The 18,054-nt window shown below is 47.3% G+C and overlaps 1 protein-coding gene across 2 annotated transcripts in view; it reads left to right on the forward strand.

Annotated features, from left to right (window-relative positions):
- The first annotated feature begins 4,507 nt into the window (after positions 1-4,507).
- Positions 4,508-18,054, forward strand: part of UBE2L3 (ubiquitin conjugating enzyme E2 L3) — a 31,927-nt gene continuing 18,380 nt past the window's right edge. The window contains exons 1-2 of one of the 2 annotated variants that reach the window (XM_081122663.1): positions 4,513-4,570; positions 15,297-16,226. In XM_081122663.1, the coding sequence (XP_080978789.1) occupies positions 16,050-16,226 (177 nt within the window). In that variant the 5' untranslated portion in view covers positions 4,513-4,570; positions 15,297-16,049. Of the gene's footprint in view, positions 4,571-15,296; positions 16,227-18,054 lie in introns of both variants that reach the window. The other variant, XM_081122664.1, reaches the window with a different exon arrangement.

An 18,054-nucleotide genomic window follows, 5' to 3' on the forward strand; every position in this document is an offset into this window, starting at 1 on the left:
GTGGGCTTGACCCCCAGTAGGAGGCGTGTAGGAGGCAGCCAATCAATGGCTCTTTCCTCACTCTTTTATCTCTCTCTCTCCCTCTCCCTTCCTCTCTCTGGAATCAATAAAGATATATTAAAAAAAAAAAAAAAAAAAAAAAGCAGACAGGCTAGATGTGACGACCTCTTGTCCTCATGGAGTTTATAGTCTAACAGGGACACAGAGGTTAATCACAAACATGGCAAAGGAACGTGGTGAACTCAGAGCTTGGGCACATACTGTGAGTGAGGGGCATGGTACTGATGTGGAGAAGCAGCCCATCAGTGCAGGTTCCCCGAGAAATGAGGTAGGAGAGTGTATGAGGTCTGCACAGAGCTGAGATCATATTTCAGGCAGAGAGAACTGCAAAGACCTGCAGTCTGGCTTCCTGCACTGGCCCTCTCCCATGCCCACCCCACACAGGGCAGGCCCACACTCCTGTGGCACTGACTCTTCATAATTCTGCCATGGTTCTCCCTTGCCTGAGGAGAAACTGGAACTTGGAGAGGAAGGGTCACTTAGCAGGATCCCAACCAGGTCTTCTCACTCCAGGTCATGGGAAGGACTGGCACCCCCACCACTGCCCCTTCCTGGATGGGGCTGGATACCTGGAGAAGGGCCTTGCTGCTCTCTGCCTCCGCTTCCTGGGCCCTGCAGCCTGCTCTGGATGATCCACATCCTCTTGGGCAGGGAGGGACACTGTGTGCCAGCTTTCAGCTCTCTGGCTGGGGGCCCTGGCCTGCTGGACTGCTTCTGGTCCCGGCAGCCCAGGCCTAGATCCTCAGGCATGTGCCTCTGTGGGTGGCCAGCCTGCCCCCACCTGTACTTTACATGCCTTGTCCCTGAGTCCTTACCACAGCCAGGGAGGCTGGCACTGTCCTCTGCATTTAAGGAAACTGCCCAGGATCACACAAGGACTTGTGCCCAGGCCTGTGTCTGGGCTCTGAACTAGTGCCACATAACCTCACCCATTGGCTCTGGCAGCCAGAGTCTAATTGTTATCCCCAAGCCCTCAAATGACTACTGCTTCCTGAGGACCCTGTTGCTCTTGGCAGCATCACAGTGTTCCAGCTAGCCAGTGTTGCCAGGACAGACCTACCTTCCATCTTCTGCCATCTCCACTTCTCTCCCCTCTGGACCTATTCCAATCACCCTTCCTTCTCAGCAGCCTGAAATACGAGGCCTTGCCTACCTCCCCGCTAACATCAGTGGCAATGTCTATTGTTTATCTGGTCATTTGGCCGTTGCTCTGGGTCAGGGGACAGTCCTTTATCAAATGCTTGTTGAGTGCCTAACCTGGTCAGGGCGAGGTGGGGCCAGGCATTGAACACAGAGAACCTCCAATGGGGTTTGCTGAAGGGAGGAAGGAATGAGGGAGCAAGGAAGCGAGGGTAGAACAGGAGGAGGGGAGGAGGGAGGGAAGGAGCCCTTTAGGTCAGCTGAGTCTCCCAGATCTTCACTTGTCCCTCACAGTCAGACTGCAGACTTGGGCTCCAGCCTCTGACCAGCTGCATGACTGAGAAAAAGATTGACTCCTTGAGCCTCAGTTTCTTCCTCTGTAAATGGGACTAATGATAGTTCTGACCTCAGAGGGCGGTTGGGGTAGTTAATGCTTGTGCATTTGCACTTAGCCCAGCACAGCAAGCTGTCAAGTTCCCCAAGTGAGCGTGGTAAGTTGAGTCCTTAAGAATGACTAGCACTTGCCCGGCTGGTGTGGCTCAGCGGTTGAGCATCAACCTAGGATCCAGGAGATTGCGGTTCGATTCTCGGTCAGGGCACATGCCGGGGTTGCGGGCTCGATCCCCAGTCGAGGGTGTGCAGGAGGCAGCCGATCAATGACTCTTTCTCATCATTGATGTTTCTATCTCTCTCTCCCTCTCTCTTCCTTTCTTTCTGAAATCAGTAAAAAAATATTTTTAAAAAAAGCATGACTAGCACTTGCCAGATGGATAAGGGGGTGTTAGGGGGAGGGAATGACAAAGGCATCACAGGCAAGGGAGCAGCATGATCAGAGGCAGGGGTGTGGTGTGGCTGGAGCACAACTTGTAGAAAGAGAGGGATTCAGGACACGAAGCTTTGGGCCAGGAGAGCGAGGACAGACAGAGTCTCACCAGCATGGACCAGATTGGGGTCTACCTCCTGGAGCCTCCACTCCATTTCCAAGCTGGCTAATACCAGGCAAGCCACTTTCTTAGGGCCTCATTTTCTTCATCTGTGAAATAGAATATCTTAGCATTGTTCTGTGGTACCAATGCACAGTGGTGGGTGCAAATGTCCAGTGCCCAGTGGCAGGCACACAGTCAAACTTATCGAGTGTGAATGCCCATTGCCAATTTCCTGTCTTAACGGAGTCACGCTTTCTTTCCCCTGCAGTCAATGATTGGCTGCCTCCTGCACGCCCCAAAGTGGGGATCAAGCCCGCAACCCAGGCATGTGCCCTGACCGGGAATTGAACTGTGATCTCCTGGATGTTCAACCACTGAGCCAAGCTGGCCAGGCAGGGTGAGGCCACTTTTGATGGGGGGGCTCTAGAGGTGGCATAGAAAGGTCTAGTCTGGCCCTGGCCAGGTGGCTCTGTTAGTTGGAGCATCACTCCATAAACCAAAAGGTTGTGGTTTCAATTCCTGGTCAGGACACATACCTAGGTTTTGGGTTCAGTCCCTAGTTGGGGTGCGTATGGGACGCAACCAATCAATGTTTCTCTCTCATATCAATGTTTCTCTCTTTCTCCCTTCCTCTCTCTCTCAAATCAATAAACATATCCTCAGGTGAGAATTAAAAAAAAAGGTCAGGTGTGAATGACCAGGGTTAGCTCAGTGAAGGGTGGAGCTGGTGCGACCAGAAGCCAGAGCAGGAAAGGGGCCCCAAAGACCAGGCAGCTTCCACTGGGAGTTGGTATATTTCCTGTGTGCTTATTTAACAAGGGCACTCTACTGCTCAGGGCCTTGGTTCCCCATCTGCAAAATGGGTGCAAGGGAGCCATCTTGCAGGGCAGTGATAAGAATGCAGGAAGATGCCACAGCAAAGGCTAGTTCTTGGCACTTGACCTCTCCCGATCCTAGCCTCTATTTCCAGTTTAGCATGTTGAGGTCAAGAGTAGCATTGTGCTTCCTCAACTGGCTTGGAATTCTTCAGGGCTGGATCCCTTTCCCTCTGTGGTTCTCCATATGGGCAAGCAGCTCCCAATAAAGCTGTGTTCTTTTCTTTGATCTGGGCCCACTGAGACCCAGGCCCAGTGCACACAATAGGACCATGGAGTCAGTCCCCAGGCCAGACTTCCAAGTCCCCTATGGCAACAGGGAGGTAGCTGGAGTCCCTCATACATTTGCCAGTTGTTTATTGAGCACCCACTGTGTGCTGGCCCCGGGGGGAAGATAAAAGACAGACAGGGTTCTTGACTGCATGAGGCTTGTCATCTCGTCTCTCACCCACTCCCTCCTAGTGTCAAGGCTGGGCTTCCAGGACACCGTGTAGGAGTCCAGTTCAATTCCAGGCTATACATTTCCAGTGCCATTTTCTTTTTTCCAGGGAAACCAATTACTGTTAAAATGGAGAAAGGCTCCTTCATAAGGCCTAAGTTTGTTCTGAACCTGTAGCCTCTTTGCCTGCACTGCCACCTGAGGTCCTAACTACCATCATCTCTTTGCCTGGATGACCTTCCAAAGGTTTGCCTCATGCCTTTTTAAGCCTCCTACCTGTTTCCATTTCCATTATCCAGTCAGAATACTCCTTAAACACTTGCATCTAGCTACCTGGTTGCTACCCATATCCATTACCGGGTTTTCTCAGCACACAGAAGAAAAGTCAAATCCCTCCCCTTCCTACAGGGCCCTCCAGTCTGTCATCTGCCTCCCTCACTCCCTCTAATCCTTCTTACTCCACTTTGGTCAGTCACCACCCAGATAGCCTCATGGTCCAGTCTCATTTCCCCTGCTTGAAACGTTCTCCTCCAAGCCTCCCAGCTGCTCCTTCCCATCCTTCAGATCCCACGGTTGGCTGTGGACAGGAGTTGGGCTCTGCTCCTAGCTGGCTGCATGACCTTGGGCAAATCATTGGGCTGCTTCACGCTTCTGATTCCCACAAAATGGGGCTGTTAATGGTAACCAGTGTTAGCTATCATTATTTATACTACTTCTTCAGTAAGGCTTTTCGGACTTCCCAATTAAAAGTAGGTCCTCACAGTCACTTTCCCATCACCCAGTTTTCTTTTCTTCACACCTCTTAGCAGTGCCTGAAATAATCCTGGTTATTGAATGATCTTATGCAACCAATATTTATTGTGCACCTACTATAGGCCAGGCACTGTTTGTAACTGCCATCGCACTGGACACCCCATAAGGACAAAGTCTCTGCCTGCTTCGTTCCCAGAGGCCTCCCTAGCACAGTGGCCTGCACACAGTAGGCGGTTTGCACATCCGGTGCCCCACCTCCCCCGCCCCTCCCCCGCTCCAGGAAGTGCCGGGGCTCCAGCCGCCCGGCCGGCCGCGGTGCACACTGGGAAAGCAGCAGCACCAGATCCAAGATGGCGGCCAGCAGGAGGCTGATGAAGGTAAAAGCCATTCTCCGGCGCCGGCCGGGCGGGGGGTGGCGTCGCGGGCCCGGGGCCCCCGCAGTGGGCTGGGGCTCTTCAGGGCGCCGCCGCCTGGCCTCCCACCCTGAGTGGCCCCGCCATCCCCCCGGGCCGTGCGCGAACTGAAGGAGCTAACGGGGCCGCCTAGGCCTCAGCCTGGGCGTGAGCGCCAGGCCGCTCTCCGAGCCGCCGTCGGTCCCTCAGACCGGCCCGGGGTGTCCACTCAGCCCGGAGCCCAGCTGGGTCCCCCGCCTTCCAGACCGGAGCGGCGTTGATGTGGGGGCTCGGCCGGGAGACCCAAACCGGGCGCCTGCGGGTAAGGCCCGAGCGCTGGAGCCCGGGCCGGGAGCCCGCGCCGCGGAGCCGCCCCACCCTGGGCCTCAGCGCGCCGGGCTCGGAGCCCCGGTTCTTTGGGCCAAAGCTCGGGAGACAGGGAGGCTTAGGCTTGGGAAGGAAGGAGGATGCTGGGCGACGAAAGTTAGGTCAGTTTTTAGTGGGTCGTTTGAAATTGCGCTGGGTTCTAGCAAACTGTCGCCTTGTGACTGCAGAGTCACACAGCGGTTAGTTCCAACTCCAAGAAGGCGTGGGGTCGGCCCCAGTCGCGGCGCGGTTCTCCTTCCCCGTCTCCTTCCCTACCCACCACTTAGTCATCCCGATCTCCTTTCCCTGATGAAGCAAAGTGCCATTTTAGGGGGTTGAGGGTGAGGGTTGGCTTCAGTCGTTAAGACTCAAAACCAGCCAAAGTTTATAAAAATAACTTGGTACGTTGTATCTTGAATGCGGCGGGGTGCTTTCTTGCTCATTTGCTCCTTTGGTGAGAAACACAGATGCTAAACTGGCTTAGTTCTTTCGGCGACAGTGGTTGCCGGCGTCCTCCAGAGCCGACCTCGCCAGGGTTTGTGAGTCGGCTGCCGGGTAGTGCTGGGCCGGAAATAAAAAAAGTCCCAGAAGCTGGTTTCCTGAGGGGGGATGTAAAGAGCTAGGGTTCCTCCTGGACAGAGCAGTGTTTGGTAGATCTGGACATTGAACTTGGAGTCACAACCTCTGGACCCTCCCCTCCCTCCCTGAGAACGTTTCCTTTCTTTTGTTCACTAAGGGCTGGAGACGACTTTTAACTTCATAAAACTCGATTGGAAGTGGGCACAAAAGAACAGCCCTCATCTCTTCTCTGTCAGTGACACCACCATTCACCCAGTCGTCCAGATGAGAGGACTCACTTCCCTTCTCAACACCCCAAATGCCTGTCAGCCTTGTGAATTTTACTGTAGAAAGATTTCTTGAGTGTGGGCCTTCCTTCCTAATCTTACTGAAATTTCGTGAATTCATACATACCCTTATCTCTCCCGTGCCATCCTGAGTGCTGTCCTCTGATTCCCCTTCAGGGACATCAGAGTTCCTTTTCTAAAGCAAATATTTAATCCTTTCACTCCTGTTGGAAACCTCTGTGGTCTTACTGTCCTTAGTAGTTAATCCTAACTTCTTACTTGGCATGCAAGACCTTTCTTGGGTTGGCTTAAAGTAGTCTGTTTAGTCTCCCCTCCTGCGTCTTGGCTTCCCACTGCCCTTTCACTTTCACAGTGGCTACTTAAAAAAAAAAAATCTTTACTCTGTATAGCTCTGTACTTCACATTCATGATCATGTTTATGATCGATCCCTAATGAAATGCACACTATTCCCATTTCGTAGGTGAGAAAATGGAATGCAGAGAGATTTGTTGCCTTGCTCAAGTTTTTCTAATTAGAGAGAGTGAGCTGTGATCTCAGTTCTGACTGCAAAGCCCCCTGCTTTTACTTACTTTGTTATGTGGTCTCCCTTTGCATACCTGTTTGCTCTACCTGAGAAAAGCTACCTCCTCTTGACTCTCCTCCCTTCCAGGATAGTCCTAGGTTCAACTCCAGTGCCAGCTCCACTGTGGGGTGTGTGTGGTCTCCCTTCAGAATGAGTTGTTTCCTCCTTTGTGTGACTATACTCGCTTGCTTCCTTCTTTCCTTCTGCCTTCCTTCCCTTTCTTTCTTTCAGAATTTTTATGAGTTCAGTTGAGCCAAAAGTGACAGTTGCCAAGAAGCAAGATCTCAAATGTTCCTACAGTATTTTCTTTATGTTTCTCTTTGAGCATTGTCAGAATCTGATTTGTGTTAGACTTGTCTTTCCTACTGGGTCTGCCTTCCTCAAGCCAGGGATCTTGACCTAATTCATCATGGTATCCTCTAGCCTAGCCCAGTTGCCCCAACTTGGGGTTCTCAGGCTCCTAGGAGTCTCAGAGGGCAGTTACTATGGTTTTTGAATTTTTGTGGGTGTGTTTTTAAACAAGTGGGAGCTTAGAAAAAATATGTAACATTGCCTGAGTACCTATTAGGTGCTAGATCATTTACATAGCTCTTTCTTTTTAGTAACACTTAAATTTTGTATATTGTAATCTTTATTCTAGAAATGAGAAAATTGTGAGGCTTAGATATAGGCTGAGTGTTGCTTAAGGTGGAGTAGCAGACCTGAGTGGGGAGAGATGAGAAATCCCAAATTCCATGCTCCTTGTCATACTTTCTTATTCCAAGGATGCATGGAGGGGTGTGTCATTTCTTGAGTTGTGGATGGAAATTCTTTCAATTTAATAGGGGAAATGATGGTTCATGGTGTTGATCATTGGCTCTGAGAGTCAGTGTTTAAACCTGGTTAGTTAAAAAAAGCAAGGATTGGGGCAGGTTGGTCAATACATGGGGTGGAAATAAAAGGGACGTTCAATGGTGAAAAGTAAGCATGTTGAATAATCAAGTGGATTACATCTTTAAAAACTTTAGATTTCCTCAAAAACTGTTTTCCAGGACACTCAGTCAGAGATTTCTTTGTAACAATGACTGTCTGCAGATAGTGTAAAATACTTTATTAAAGGTAGAGTGATTTGCATGTATGGAGTGGAGAATCTATTTTAGGCAAAGTGAGTATGATAAAGTATTAATTTTTTTAAAAAATATATCTTTATTGATTTCAGAGAGAGGGAGAGAGAGAGAGAAACATCAGTGATGAGAGAGTTGTCATTGATTGGTTGCCTCCTGCACGCCTCCGACTGGGGACAATGCCTGGAACATACTCTGACGGAGAATTGAACCGAGATCTCCTGGATCCCAGGTTGATGCTCAACCGCTGAGCCATGCCTGGCTGGGCAGTACTAATTTTTTAAAATAACATTTCCTAAAAGCAGCAATTTTCAACAGGTGTGCTACAAGAATTTTTAAAACATGCAGTTCTTGGCTATTTAGTCAGGGGCACTGACCTTTTTCCCTTAGATTATCAAGTAAAAAAAATGACTGCAGCCAACAACAATAGCTGTCGGTGTGACTGAATCAAAATTATACCTTTTTTTTGGTCAGATTGGCAAAAAATGTATTTTTTTGCTGTGCTGCAGAATTTTAGTAATTAGTTTACGTGTACTATGAGATGAAAAAGGTTGAAAATGCTGGCCAAAAAGACTAGCCATTCCTTTTTTTGGATTAGCCTTTTTCAGAACCCTTTTTTGGAATTACAATGTTAATAAAACATTAAATATGTGTTAATGTACAAGCAGCTAATTCAACATTGATGGCAACAACCAGATTGTAACTATTGCTTCAATCAGGAGGGAAGTAGCTACAAAAGTGAAACCTAAAGGTGTGGCTAAGGAAATTGATTGCAGTCTGATCATTTCTTTTCAGCCTCTCAGTTGCACACATCTCCCCTAAGGGCCCAGGCCCTCCAGCTGAGTATCTTTCCAGAAGGACTTTCTCTTTGGGAAAATTTATGAATTTAAGAGAGGAGTGACATTTTATTAGTTGTTATTGTGTAACTGCTGAGATATTTGAGATTTGTAGTATTCTTTTAATGCTGTTTAAATGATGTTTACTCAGGACTCCATATTGGTATACTTTCAATCCATAATTACTTGTGAATGAGTAGGAGGAGTCACTAAATAACAGTTCATTCCTTGGAATTAATTATACTTAGCAATGAACTAGTTTGCTTTTGATTACAGGTTTATATTCTATGAGGTTGGATAACTAACCCAGTAGAGCAATGAGTGTGTCTGGTACTGGTGTGTTGTGTGTGCCAGGAGGTGAAGGGAGTTTTACAAATGATGTTATGCCATTGTAAGCGTCCTGAATCCACTGGGTTTTTGGGAATGGAGAAAAACATTGCACTTTTTATCCTGAATTCGTGCATCCCAGTAAGTTGGGACAATTTCAGCCTCCTTTAACGATATACTTTGTAAATATTTCTCTGTTAAAAGATAATTGGGACATTTTAAAGGAAAAGAGTATACTTGGTTTATTGCAACATTTGGTACCTTTTCTTAAGGTTTATACTAGAACAAAAACATTTGTCTCAGGGTGCTCGGACTTTTTTGATCATGTTACGACTCCTAAGGGGCTGTCGACTTCACGTTTTATTTTACCAGTACAATTGAAAATATTCTCATTCCTTTGAGAAATATCACTGAATGTTTGAGATAGTTCTGTTTTCTTTGCTGCAGCAGTAAGGTAGGAAGTCAAACTTAGAGAACCATGAAGACATCCCTCCTGAGCCCAGACTCTATCCAACCATCTTGAGAGTTTTCCTTTGAATGTCACATAGACCTGTAAGCGGTTAAATCTAAGCTCATCCTGTGCCCTGCCCTGCTCTCTTGCTTTAGTTAGGTATTGATCCACCTGTCTACTTAGTCGCCCAAGGAAGAACCTGGGGAGGCTACCTCGCCTCTTTCTCCCCCATCTAGCTACTTGTCAGATTCTGCTGAACTATATGCTTTTATCCCTGCTCCCTACCTGTCTTTTCTCTATTCCCCACTGCCACTCCCTTAGTTCAAGCTGTCCCCATTTGTGGTGTGACACCCGCATCAGATTCCTCAGTGGTTTCCTCTTATTCCTCACCAGTCTGTCCTCAGTTCCGCATGATCCCTGACCAGCAGTGCATCCAAGAAAAATAAATGCACACGTTTGGGCCCTGCTCTCAGAGATTGGAACCAAGTTGAGTAGGTCAGGACTCTGTATTTAAAAATCTGCATTCTTTACCATATTTCTTCAAGGTCTAGTCTTGACAGTCTTTTCTCTCCCCAGTTGCCCATGGAATCCCCTAACATGGCATTCTCTGCACACCCTGGGTCTCTTGATGGGTGTACCTGTCTTTTTCCAGCTTCAAGGGACACCACCTCTGGGCTCTGTCCCTGAGCTCAGTAAGGGAGAAGGGCATGTACCTAGAACAAAGAAATCCTGGTCTGTCCACTGTATGCTGGATGTATATGCCAGCTGAATAATGGTGTACAGGGAGGGAACGATCCTCTGACATGGAGGAGATGGAACTTGGTCTGGCTTTTCAGAATGAGTATGGTTTTGTAGTTGAAGAGGAGGGCCTGGCAGCCAGTGAGGCTGAATAGTTTTCACCCGTCAGAATGGATGTGGGCCATGACGATGAGAGATACTCTAAGGAACCCCAGGAACAATATACGTATCTCCCAGTACGGCTGTATGCTTCTGACCTTGTACTGTCCCCTCCTTGGGTTTTAGTTAGGCCAGCCTCTGAGGTGCTCGCCAAAAACACTGGGGAACTGGCCTGGTTTTACTGTAGGCTGGCATGTCCAATACACTTGACCCTCCAGAACTAGGAGCCCTCCCTCCCTCTGCCTTGGCAGGGCTAAGTTCTCCAGCCAGCCACTGGAAGAACTGCCTTTCCACGAAGAGGTGTCATGAAGGGAGATGCTGATGAGTTTAAGGACAGGTGGCAGAGAGATGCCATAGCTTTTCAGTTAAGGGATCGGGTGTGTCCCTTTCTACGACATCCATGAGAAGTGGCAGGCCTCTTACTTGTGTCTGCATGTGTCTCCTCTGGCCAGCCCATCCTGTCTGTTCTTGAGGGCATGGATAATCTTAATCCTCTCCCAATTTAAAAAGCAGGGAGGAAAGGGTCTCTCATTTGGGGGAGAGCTATTGAGAATACAGTTTAGCTGTTAAGAGCTCAGGCTCCGGAGTTTGAGTCATGGGCCTGTAGCATCTTAGCTGAGTGAACCTGGGCAAGTTACTTAACCTCTCTGCACATTAGTTATTTCAAATGAATTAATAAGTGTACTTGGTACATATTAAATGCGAGATACATGTAAATATTATAATTGAGAGTGAGGAAGACATGTTCCAGGGCAGTGAGGAGAGCAGCCTGGCAGGAGGGGAGGATTTGGAGAAATGATAGGAGTGGTGTTGAGGCCAGGTAGTTGCAGGCCTGCCTGGACATGACCTCACCACCGAGGCAGAGCCCATTCTCTTACCTGCAGTGCTCTATCTCTCTCTTTTTATATATATATATATATCTTTATTGATTTTAGAGATTGGAAAGGAGAGAGAGAGAGATAGAAACATCAATGATGAGAGAGTCATTGATCAGCTGCCTCCTGCACGCCCTGGACTGGGGATCGAGCCCGCAACCCGGGCATGTGCCCTGACTGGGAATCGAACCCCGATCGCTTGCATCCTAGGCCGACTCTCAACCGCTGAGCCTTGCCCGCTGGGCTCTCCTACCTCTTGAAGTAACCTGTTCTTAGGGTTAGTGAAAGATTTACTGAGACAGCTGTGTGAATGTCTTTGTTTTAAAACGTTTACTTTTTCTAACAAAATCAAAAGGCTCTGGAATTCAAAATTTGTCTTTCCAGTATCTCAGAATTTCTCCCTGTTCTGAATTTGCTCTTCCTGTTCTGAACATACATACAGTGTAGTGACAGTCGCTGTGTCCAGAGATGAGCCCAGGTGCTATGGAAGGCAGCAAAAGGTGCTGAGCTGGGAGGCAGGGGTGGTTTGAAGGAAACTCTTGAATAAGTAGTTGCAGTCCCGGAAATAATAGTGTTGTCTTTTGTTTTCTGTTTCAGCCTTGAAGCAGAAAGGGTGAAAGGTTGCTTCTGGTGGCTGTTCCATTTCTCCTGCCACTCTACAGTCTTTTTAGAATTCCAGAGCTTTGAGAGGCCCCTTGACAGACAGGAGGCTGAGACTTATAAGGTGCCACCCACAGGCTAGCAGTGCAGCCAGGTGCACTTACTGCCCACCTCTCCCTGCTCTCAGGGTCTTGCTCCTGTTTTTCACACTGCTGCTTTGGTTTTCAAGGGGGGACAGGGTGGAGAGTAGGATTCATTTTGGGTCAGGTGGTGGTTTGGATTTTGTTCTATTTTTAACAGTGCCAGGTCTGTGTTGATTATAGTTTTCTGTGCTTCATCATCATGTCAGACTTTGCTTGTACTTCTTACTAGTATAGTTCAGCAGAGAGGTGAAATACTGTTTGGACAAGTCCTAGCCCAGGAGGCACCTTTGCCACCAAGGCAGTCACTAACATCAAAGCCAGTGCTCACGGTGCTGCTCTCTAAGAGGGGATGCTACCTGACTCTGTCAATGGGATGAGGGAGAGGTTGTATGTTACTCAGAAGTTGAACAGCCTCTGAGCCCTTTCTGAGATGGTTTGGTTTGTAAATGTCTTCATACTAGTGTACCGGTTAAGAAAAATCAGCACATGTAAGCTAAATTTACAAAAGGATCCACCACGTTTTACACAAGCAGTTGCCATTCTCATTTGTCCTGTTTGAGGCTTTGTCACTGGGTCTGGTGTGGACAGACTTGAAGAGGTTGTATCCCAGCCCTTGAGCTCTCAACCTGGTGAGGGGTGCTGGACTCTGGAGTGTGTAATGTAGGTCAAGAATGCCAGGCACACCCATGTTCAGATGGAGACAGAAATACATTCCAGGAGTGAGGCTGATGGCTGGAAGCTGACTGTGTGTAGAGCTGGCATGAGAGCTCGCTCAGCTGGGACTTGGACCACACTTGCCCAGAGGTGTGTAGGTAGTGCATTCCTTGAAGCCTATGCTAAGTGCTCTCTTCAGTCATGTCCTCTTAGAATGACCTCTTTACAGGTGGCCCACCTCCCTGGAGCTGAGGTAACAGGGACCTGAGTTCAGATCTTGATTTCTGCTTTGGACTGGTTTGTGTCTTCACCTTGAGCCTCAGAGTTCTGATTTCTCCGATGAAACCTTCATAGAGTTATGAGAATAGCTAAGTGTATTAGTTGTGATAATAACTAAGTGTAAGATAGCTAGCATACTGCTGACCCATGGAAGGGGTAATGTGTTGATGTGGGTCCCACCCCCTTTGCTGAGTATTAATTAAAATAGAATTGTGTTTGGGGGCTCTGAAGCCTTATATTTAGATTTACAGTATTGAATTACATTGAAGTCATGATTTAGTGTCATTGCCACTGGTTGCTTTGTACAAGCTTGGAAAGTGCATTTCTGTCAAAATTAGTTACTTTTCTACTGTCACACAAAAACAAGGAGTAGCTCTTCCAAATTACTAATGCCCTACCAATTGTGTAGCTGGTATTTTGAGAGTGATCCTATATTTAGGTTTAAGGCAGATTTGAGTTCTTTTCCTTCAGACACCCAGCTCCATCTGCCAGGTTTCGTTTTGCCTGGCCAGGAGGAGCCTAGAAATGTTCCTTATACAACATAAACATTTAATGACTAGCTGTGAAGGGCCAGGGCAAATACTGTATAAGTTCATGCTTTTGTCATTATAAATCTTGGAAAGTACTTTTCCAGGGCAAGCTAAGCCCTCCCAGGATCTTGCTCCAGGAATAGGAGCCCCTGTGCTGCCCATTTCCAGTGTAAGTGCTCACCACCCTAACTGCTTTGTGTGGCTGATATGTTTACAAAGGAGTAATTTCTGGCTCTGGCTGTAGTTTGGCCCTACCCTGTTCAAGGTCTGTGACTTGGGCCTTTCTGAACCTTGGCTTTACCATCTGTAAAATGAAGCTGATACTCCTGATTTGCCTATCTCAGGGTATTGTGAGCTTCCAGTTATACCCTATGTGCTGTTCATTTTAAATGTTGCAGGGTGTTGTCGCAACCAGCCACTTCATTTCACCCTTCTCTTTTCTCAGTATCTTGCTGCAGCTTTTCATGTGGCTGCATTTGGTGCATGCTTCTTGCACCAAAGGCATGCACCTTCCCTAGCATCTATTTATGTTCTTTGTTGGGATTTTGAAGGTGATGACACCTTAAGCTGATGCCCTCCAGAGGTGGCGGCGGTGGTGGTGATGTGCTGTTATCAAGCCCCCACCTTACATTTTGTTGTTTTTTCTTTTAAAATTGAGATATGATCGCCCGGCCGGGCATGGCTCAGCGGTTGAGCGTTGACCTGGGATCCAGGCGATCGGGGTTTGATTCCCTGTCAGGGCACATGCCCGGTTGTGGGCTTGATCAATGACTCTGGTGTCGTTGAGGTTTCTGCCTCTCTCTCTCCCCGTCCTTTCCTCTCTCTGAAATCAATAAAGATATATTTAAAAAATAAATAAATAAATAAAATAAAATTGAGATATGATCGATTAGGGCATTTCTGAAAGCTTTGTGCTAACTACCATAAACATTTCTAATTTAAGATCCCATGAGTTCTGGTCATAGGCTGTTGATGCCATATTATGTCTATGTCCTGTTATGTAGAATAGAGGATGTATGTTGGTGCCTTGACACTGTCTTAGATATTAAGAAATGTGGTGATACAATTATGGAAGGGAGTGAAACTACCATTAATTGATTACCTACTGGGGTGTTAAGTGTTAAGCACTATATAACGTTTTTTGTAATTCTCACAAGGGCCTTGTGAAGTAGGTTTCCTACCATTTTTCTTTTTCAGGTAAGATGGTAGACCCGGAGCTTCAGGTTGGTGTGGAGGGTCTGGGAGGTTGAGCCCAGGCCTGTCTGACCCAGAGGCCTCTGCTCTTTCTAGTCCACTGATGATTTGGCAGCTGTTGAAGTAACTACCTGCCAAATCAAAATATGATTTCTATATAATATGTAAAATAAATGTTGAACAGAATGGTTAGGGATTGGAATATTCTGATCCTTTTGCCTGTAGGAATCTTCAGAATAGAGAACAGTAAAATGAGCACTGTAACCATAATCAGCATTCACTTTTTACAGTTGTTTTTATTGATTTTTAGAGAGAGGAAGAAAGAGGGAGAGAGAAACACTAATGTGAGAGCAAGACATTGATTGGCTGCCTCCTGCATGCCCCCTACTGGGGATTGAGCCCACAACCTGGGCCTGGGCCCGGGCCCGGGCCCGGGCCCTGACCAGGAATCAAACCAGCAATCTTTCGGTGCACAGGATGACACTGAACCAACTGAACCACACCAGCCAGGGCAGCATTCACATGTTAAAAGTTCAGAACTTACATAGCTTCTGTGTGGCTGGCTCAGTGAGAGATGTTTGCTCTTTTAGAAGCTTATTTCTGACAGTGAAAATGACACTCAATTAATCAGGGCCTCAGTGTCTTCCTTGCTAAAAGACCGGTTGGATGAGTGCAGTGGTTCTTAAGCAGGGGTGCATCTCATCGTCACCTGAGGATCCCCAGGCAAAGGTGCTCAGCTGAACTCAGGATTTTCTTATTCTGCAGTTCTAGGGTGGGGCCTGGGCATGAGCCCATCTTTCTCTCTCTTCCATCTCCTACCCCCTTTGCCCGTGACCCAACCCCACCTCTCTGGGTGTTGAACAGCTTCCCCAGGGGCTTGGGCACATACCCTGGTGGAGTCCCCAAAGTTAATAATCACTTGAGCCAAACCCGGTTCCCAACTGCTTCCCTAACACTTTCCCTTACGATTTCTTCTATGTCTTTGAGTACATTTCGCACACACGAACGCCTGTTCTCTTCTCTTTAGAAGTTCGACTTTCCCCATCATTCAAGGCCCATCTCAGAGCCTCTCTTCCATGAAGCTGTTGCCTGCTGGGCCTCCCGCGCTCTGACCTGCAGGCTCCTAAAGCAGCGCTTCTCTCTCCCAACCCAGCCTCAACAGCCAAGAAGATGGCGTTCAACTTTACTTCCTATAGTTCTTTAGGGGCACAACGCACCTTTTCCTTCTTTGCAAATAAAAGTTACAGAATGATAAAGAATATGCTTTTGAAAACTACAAGCACCCACTACCTTGAGACTTGCTGGTGCAGAGCATTGATCTGACATCTGAAGCAGCCCTGACTCGCACAGGTGATTTTTCCTCTGTCTGTCTGAATTTCTTAAAGAGGACCGTGGCCACAGCTAATTAAGAATCATGGCTTCTGAAGGCTTCTCAGTTAGGCCATGTGTGAGGATTACTCTGGGAGATTTTGGACAGTTTTCCAGGCCCCATCATAGACCTCCAAAGAAGAAAAAAAGATTTTGTTAAATACTTTGTCCAAATGTCGATGCAAACATCTGAGTTGTGTGACAGAGTGCTTGCTGTGTACAGCTGTATCCTATCCTCTCACTGGTAGAGCTGAGCCTTCTGTGCAGGACTTGGAGCAGTGCACTCCTGCTGGGGCCAGGGCCATCTCCCTGTTAGTGCCTGCAGAGCTGTTAGGCAGTGGTCTGTTTCTGCTGCCTGCCACACTTTGGCCTGGAGTCTGGCCATCAGGCTCTCTGAGCTGCAGTTTGAGGAATGAGCTTTCCCCCCTTTGAAGAGTTGAGAAGCACACCCAGGCTCTTCCACATCCTGCAATACACAGACCCACGTCTGGGCCCAGAAATGGACCTCACTGTGAGAAGCATCACTCTTTCTCCCTCATCACTTACCCTGGCTGGGAAGCCTGCTTACCCCCACCGGGGTAAGGAATGTGTGAGTTGGCTTGTTCTGCTTTCCTTTGAGCTATCTCTTGGTTTGTCAGCATTGCGCCATCGGCCCAGGGCAGCTGACGGGACTGTTGCTTGCTCTGTGCAGAACCGAAACAAACCTTTGTGGGGCATGTTTTGTAAAGTTTCTATCATTCTTAGCTATGGGCTTCCTGACTTTGTTCTTCTAGAGCGGGGCCTCTCTCACACTTTTTCTTTGTCGGGTCCTTTCATCCATCATTTGAAGTTTTAAATTTGAACTCTGAATTTACACTGGTTTCTTTATGTTCCTTCTGCAGTTCTTTATTCTCAGGATCATTTTCAGTTATAGGGGTGCAGCTTTGCTTGAGGGTTCGTCAATCCTCTTGAGTCATCTTGCCTTTTCAAGTTTCATACCTTAAGATGAACCTGTTTTTTTCTCTGAATGACTTGAATCCATCTTCTCTAAGTTGTTCTCAGTGGAGGTATGATTGGCATTTTGGGTTGAACAGTTCTTGTCTGCAAGACTATCTTGTGCAATGCAGGACTTTTAGTTAGCATCCTGGCCCCTGATAGTGCCAATGGTTCTCAGCAGCTGGGCTCTTGAGGACATTGGGAAATCTGGGTGGGGTGGTATCACAATGCCTGGCATCTGATGGGCAGGGCTAGGGATGCTCAAGTGCTGAGTCCTGCTGGATGCTGGCACCACCCTGTTGAGAAACTGTCTTAGGGGGCTGCCCGCCCAACGTTCCCTGGAGATTAGGGGCTTGCTTGCATGTTTGTTTGTTTGTCTTGGTTTCTTTCACTTCTGCCTTATCTTCCTTGTTGGTTAGAATTATGCAAAAGATGTTGCCTCTTCCGTCTTTGGTGAGGTTAACTTGACAGCAAGGTAAGTTTAACGTTTATCTAATAGCTGCGCTTTGGATTCTCTGAGCCTCCTAGCCCAGCCACCATTAGTGCCACCTCTTCTTTGGCCAGTAGGTGTGTGGTCTCCTCTTCCCACAGTATGGCTTTTGTCTTTGTTTATATATCTCTTGCTATCAAAGCACCAATAGGTGCCCTTCCTGAACCCATGTGCACGGTGCCCACTTGTTCTTCCTTTTCTCTTCAGCAAGATGTAGTTTTTCTTTTTTTAATCCTCACTTGATATTTTTTCCATTGCTTTTTAGAGAAGGGGGGGGGGAGAGAGAGAGAAACATTGATGTGAGAGAGACACATCAATTGGTTGCTTCCTGCACCTTGCCCCAACCAGGGTATGCCCTTGACCGGAATCGAACCTGAGACCCTTTAGTCTGAGGGACGACACTCTAACCACTGAGAAAAACCACCTAGGACTTTTTTGTTTTTTCCCTTTATTTTTTTATAAGATGCAGTTTTTCACAGCTATATTACAGTTGACACCCATCTTGGCATGTTGTATTTATCACCCATACTTCATGTTGTTAGTACCTGGATTTCTGAAGCCAGAAAATAATTTCATTTTATTTAAAAATATATTTTGTCCCATGGACATTGAATATTCTCCTGTTGTTTCTTCTTGTTTGATTGTCTAATTTCAAAGTTCTATCTGGAATTTTCCCCCCATCTGCATTTTTGATAGCTTGGTAGGACTCAGCCCATAAGGACATGATATCTTGTGTCTCTAGCCAGGAATCTTAACTCTAGTATCTTGAGCCAAGTACCAGAAAATCAAAATACATAGAGATCCCTTCCCATTCCAGAGCCTTTTTCCTTCCCCAAGCCCCAGCTTCCCATCTGTTCACTAACCTGATCATTAAACAGGTGGCAAAGCATGACCATAAGCTTCTGAAGTTTTCTGATTCCTACCCTCACGGAATTTACATTCTGTTTGGAGA

Source organism: Miniopterus schreibersii (assembly GCF_964146895.1).
Source record: "Miniopterus schreibersii genome assembly, chromosome: 20".
Classification (NCBI taxonomy): Eukaryota; Metazoa; Chordata; class Mammalia; order Chiroptera; family Miniopteridae; genus Miniopterus; species Miniopterus schreibersii.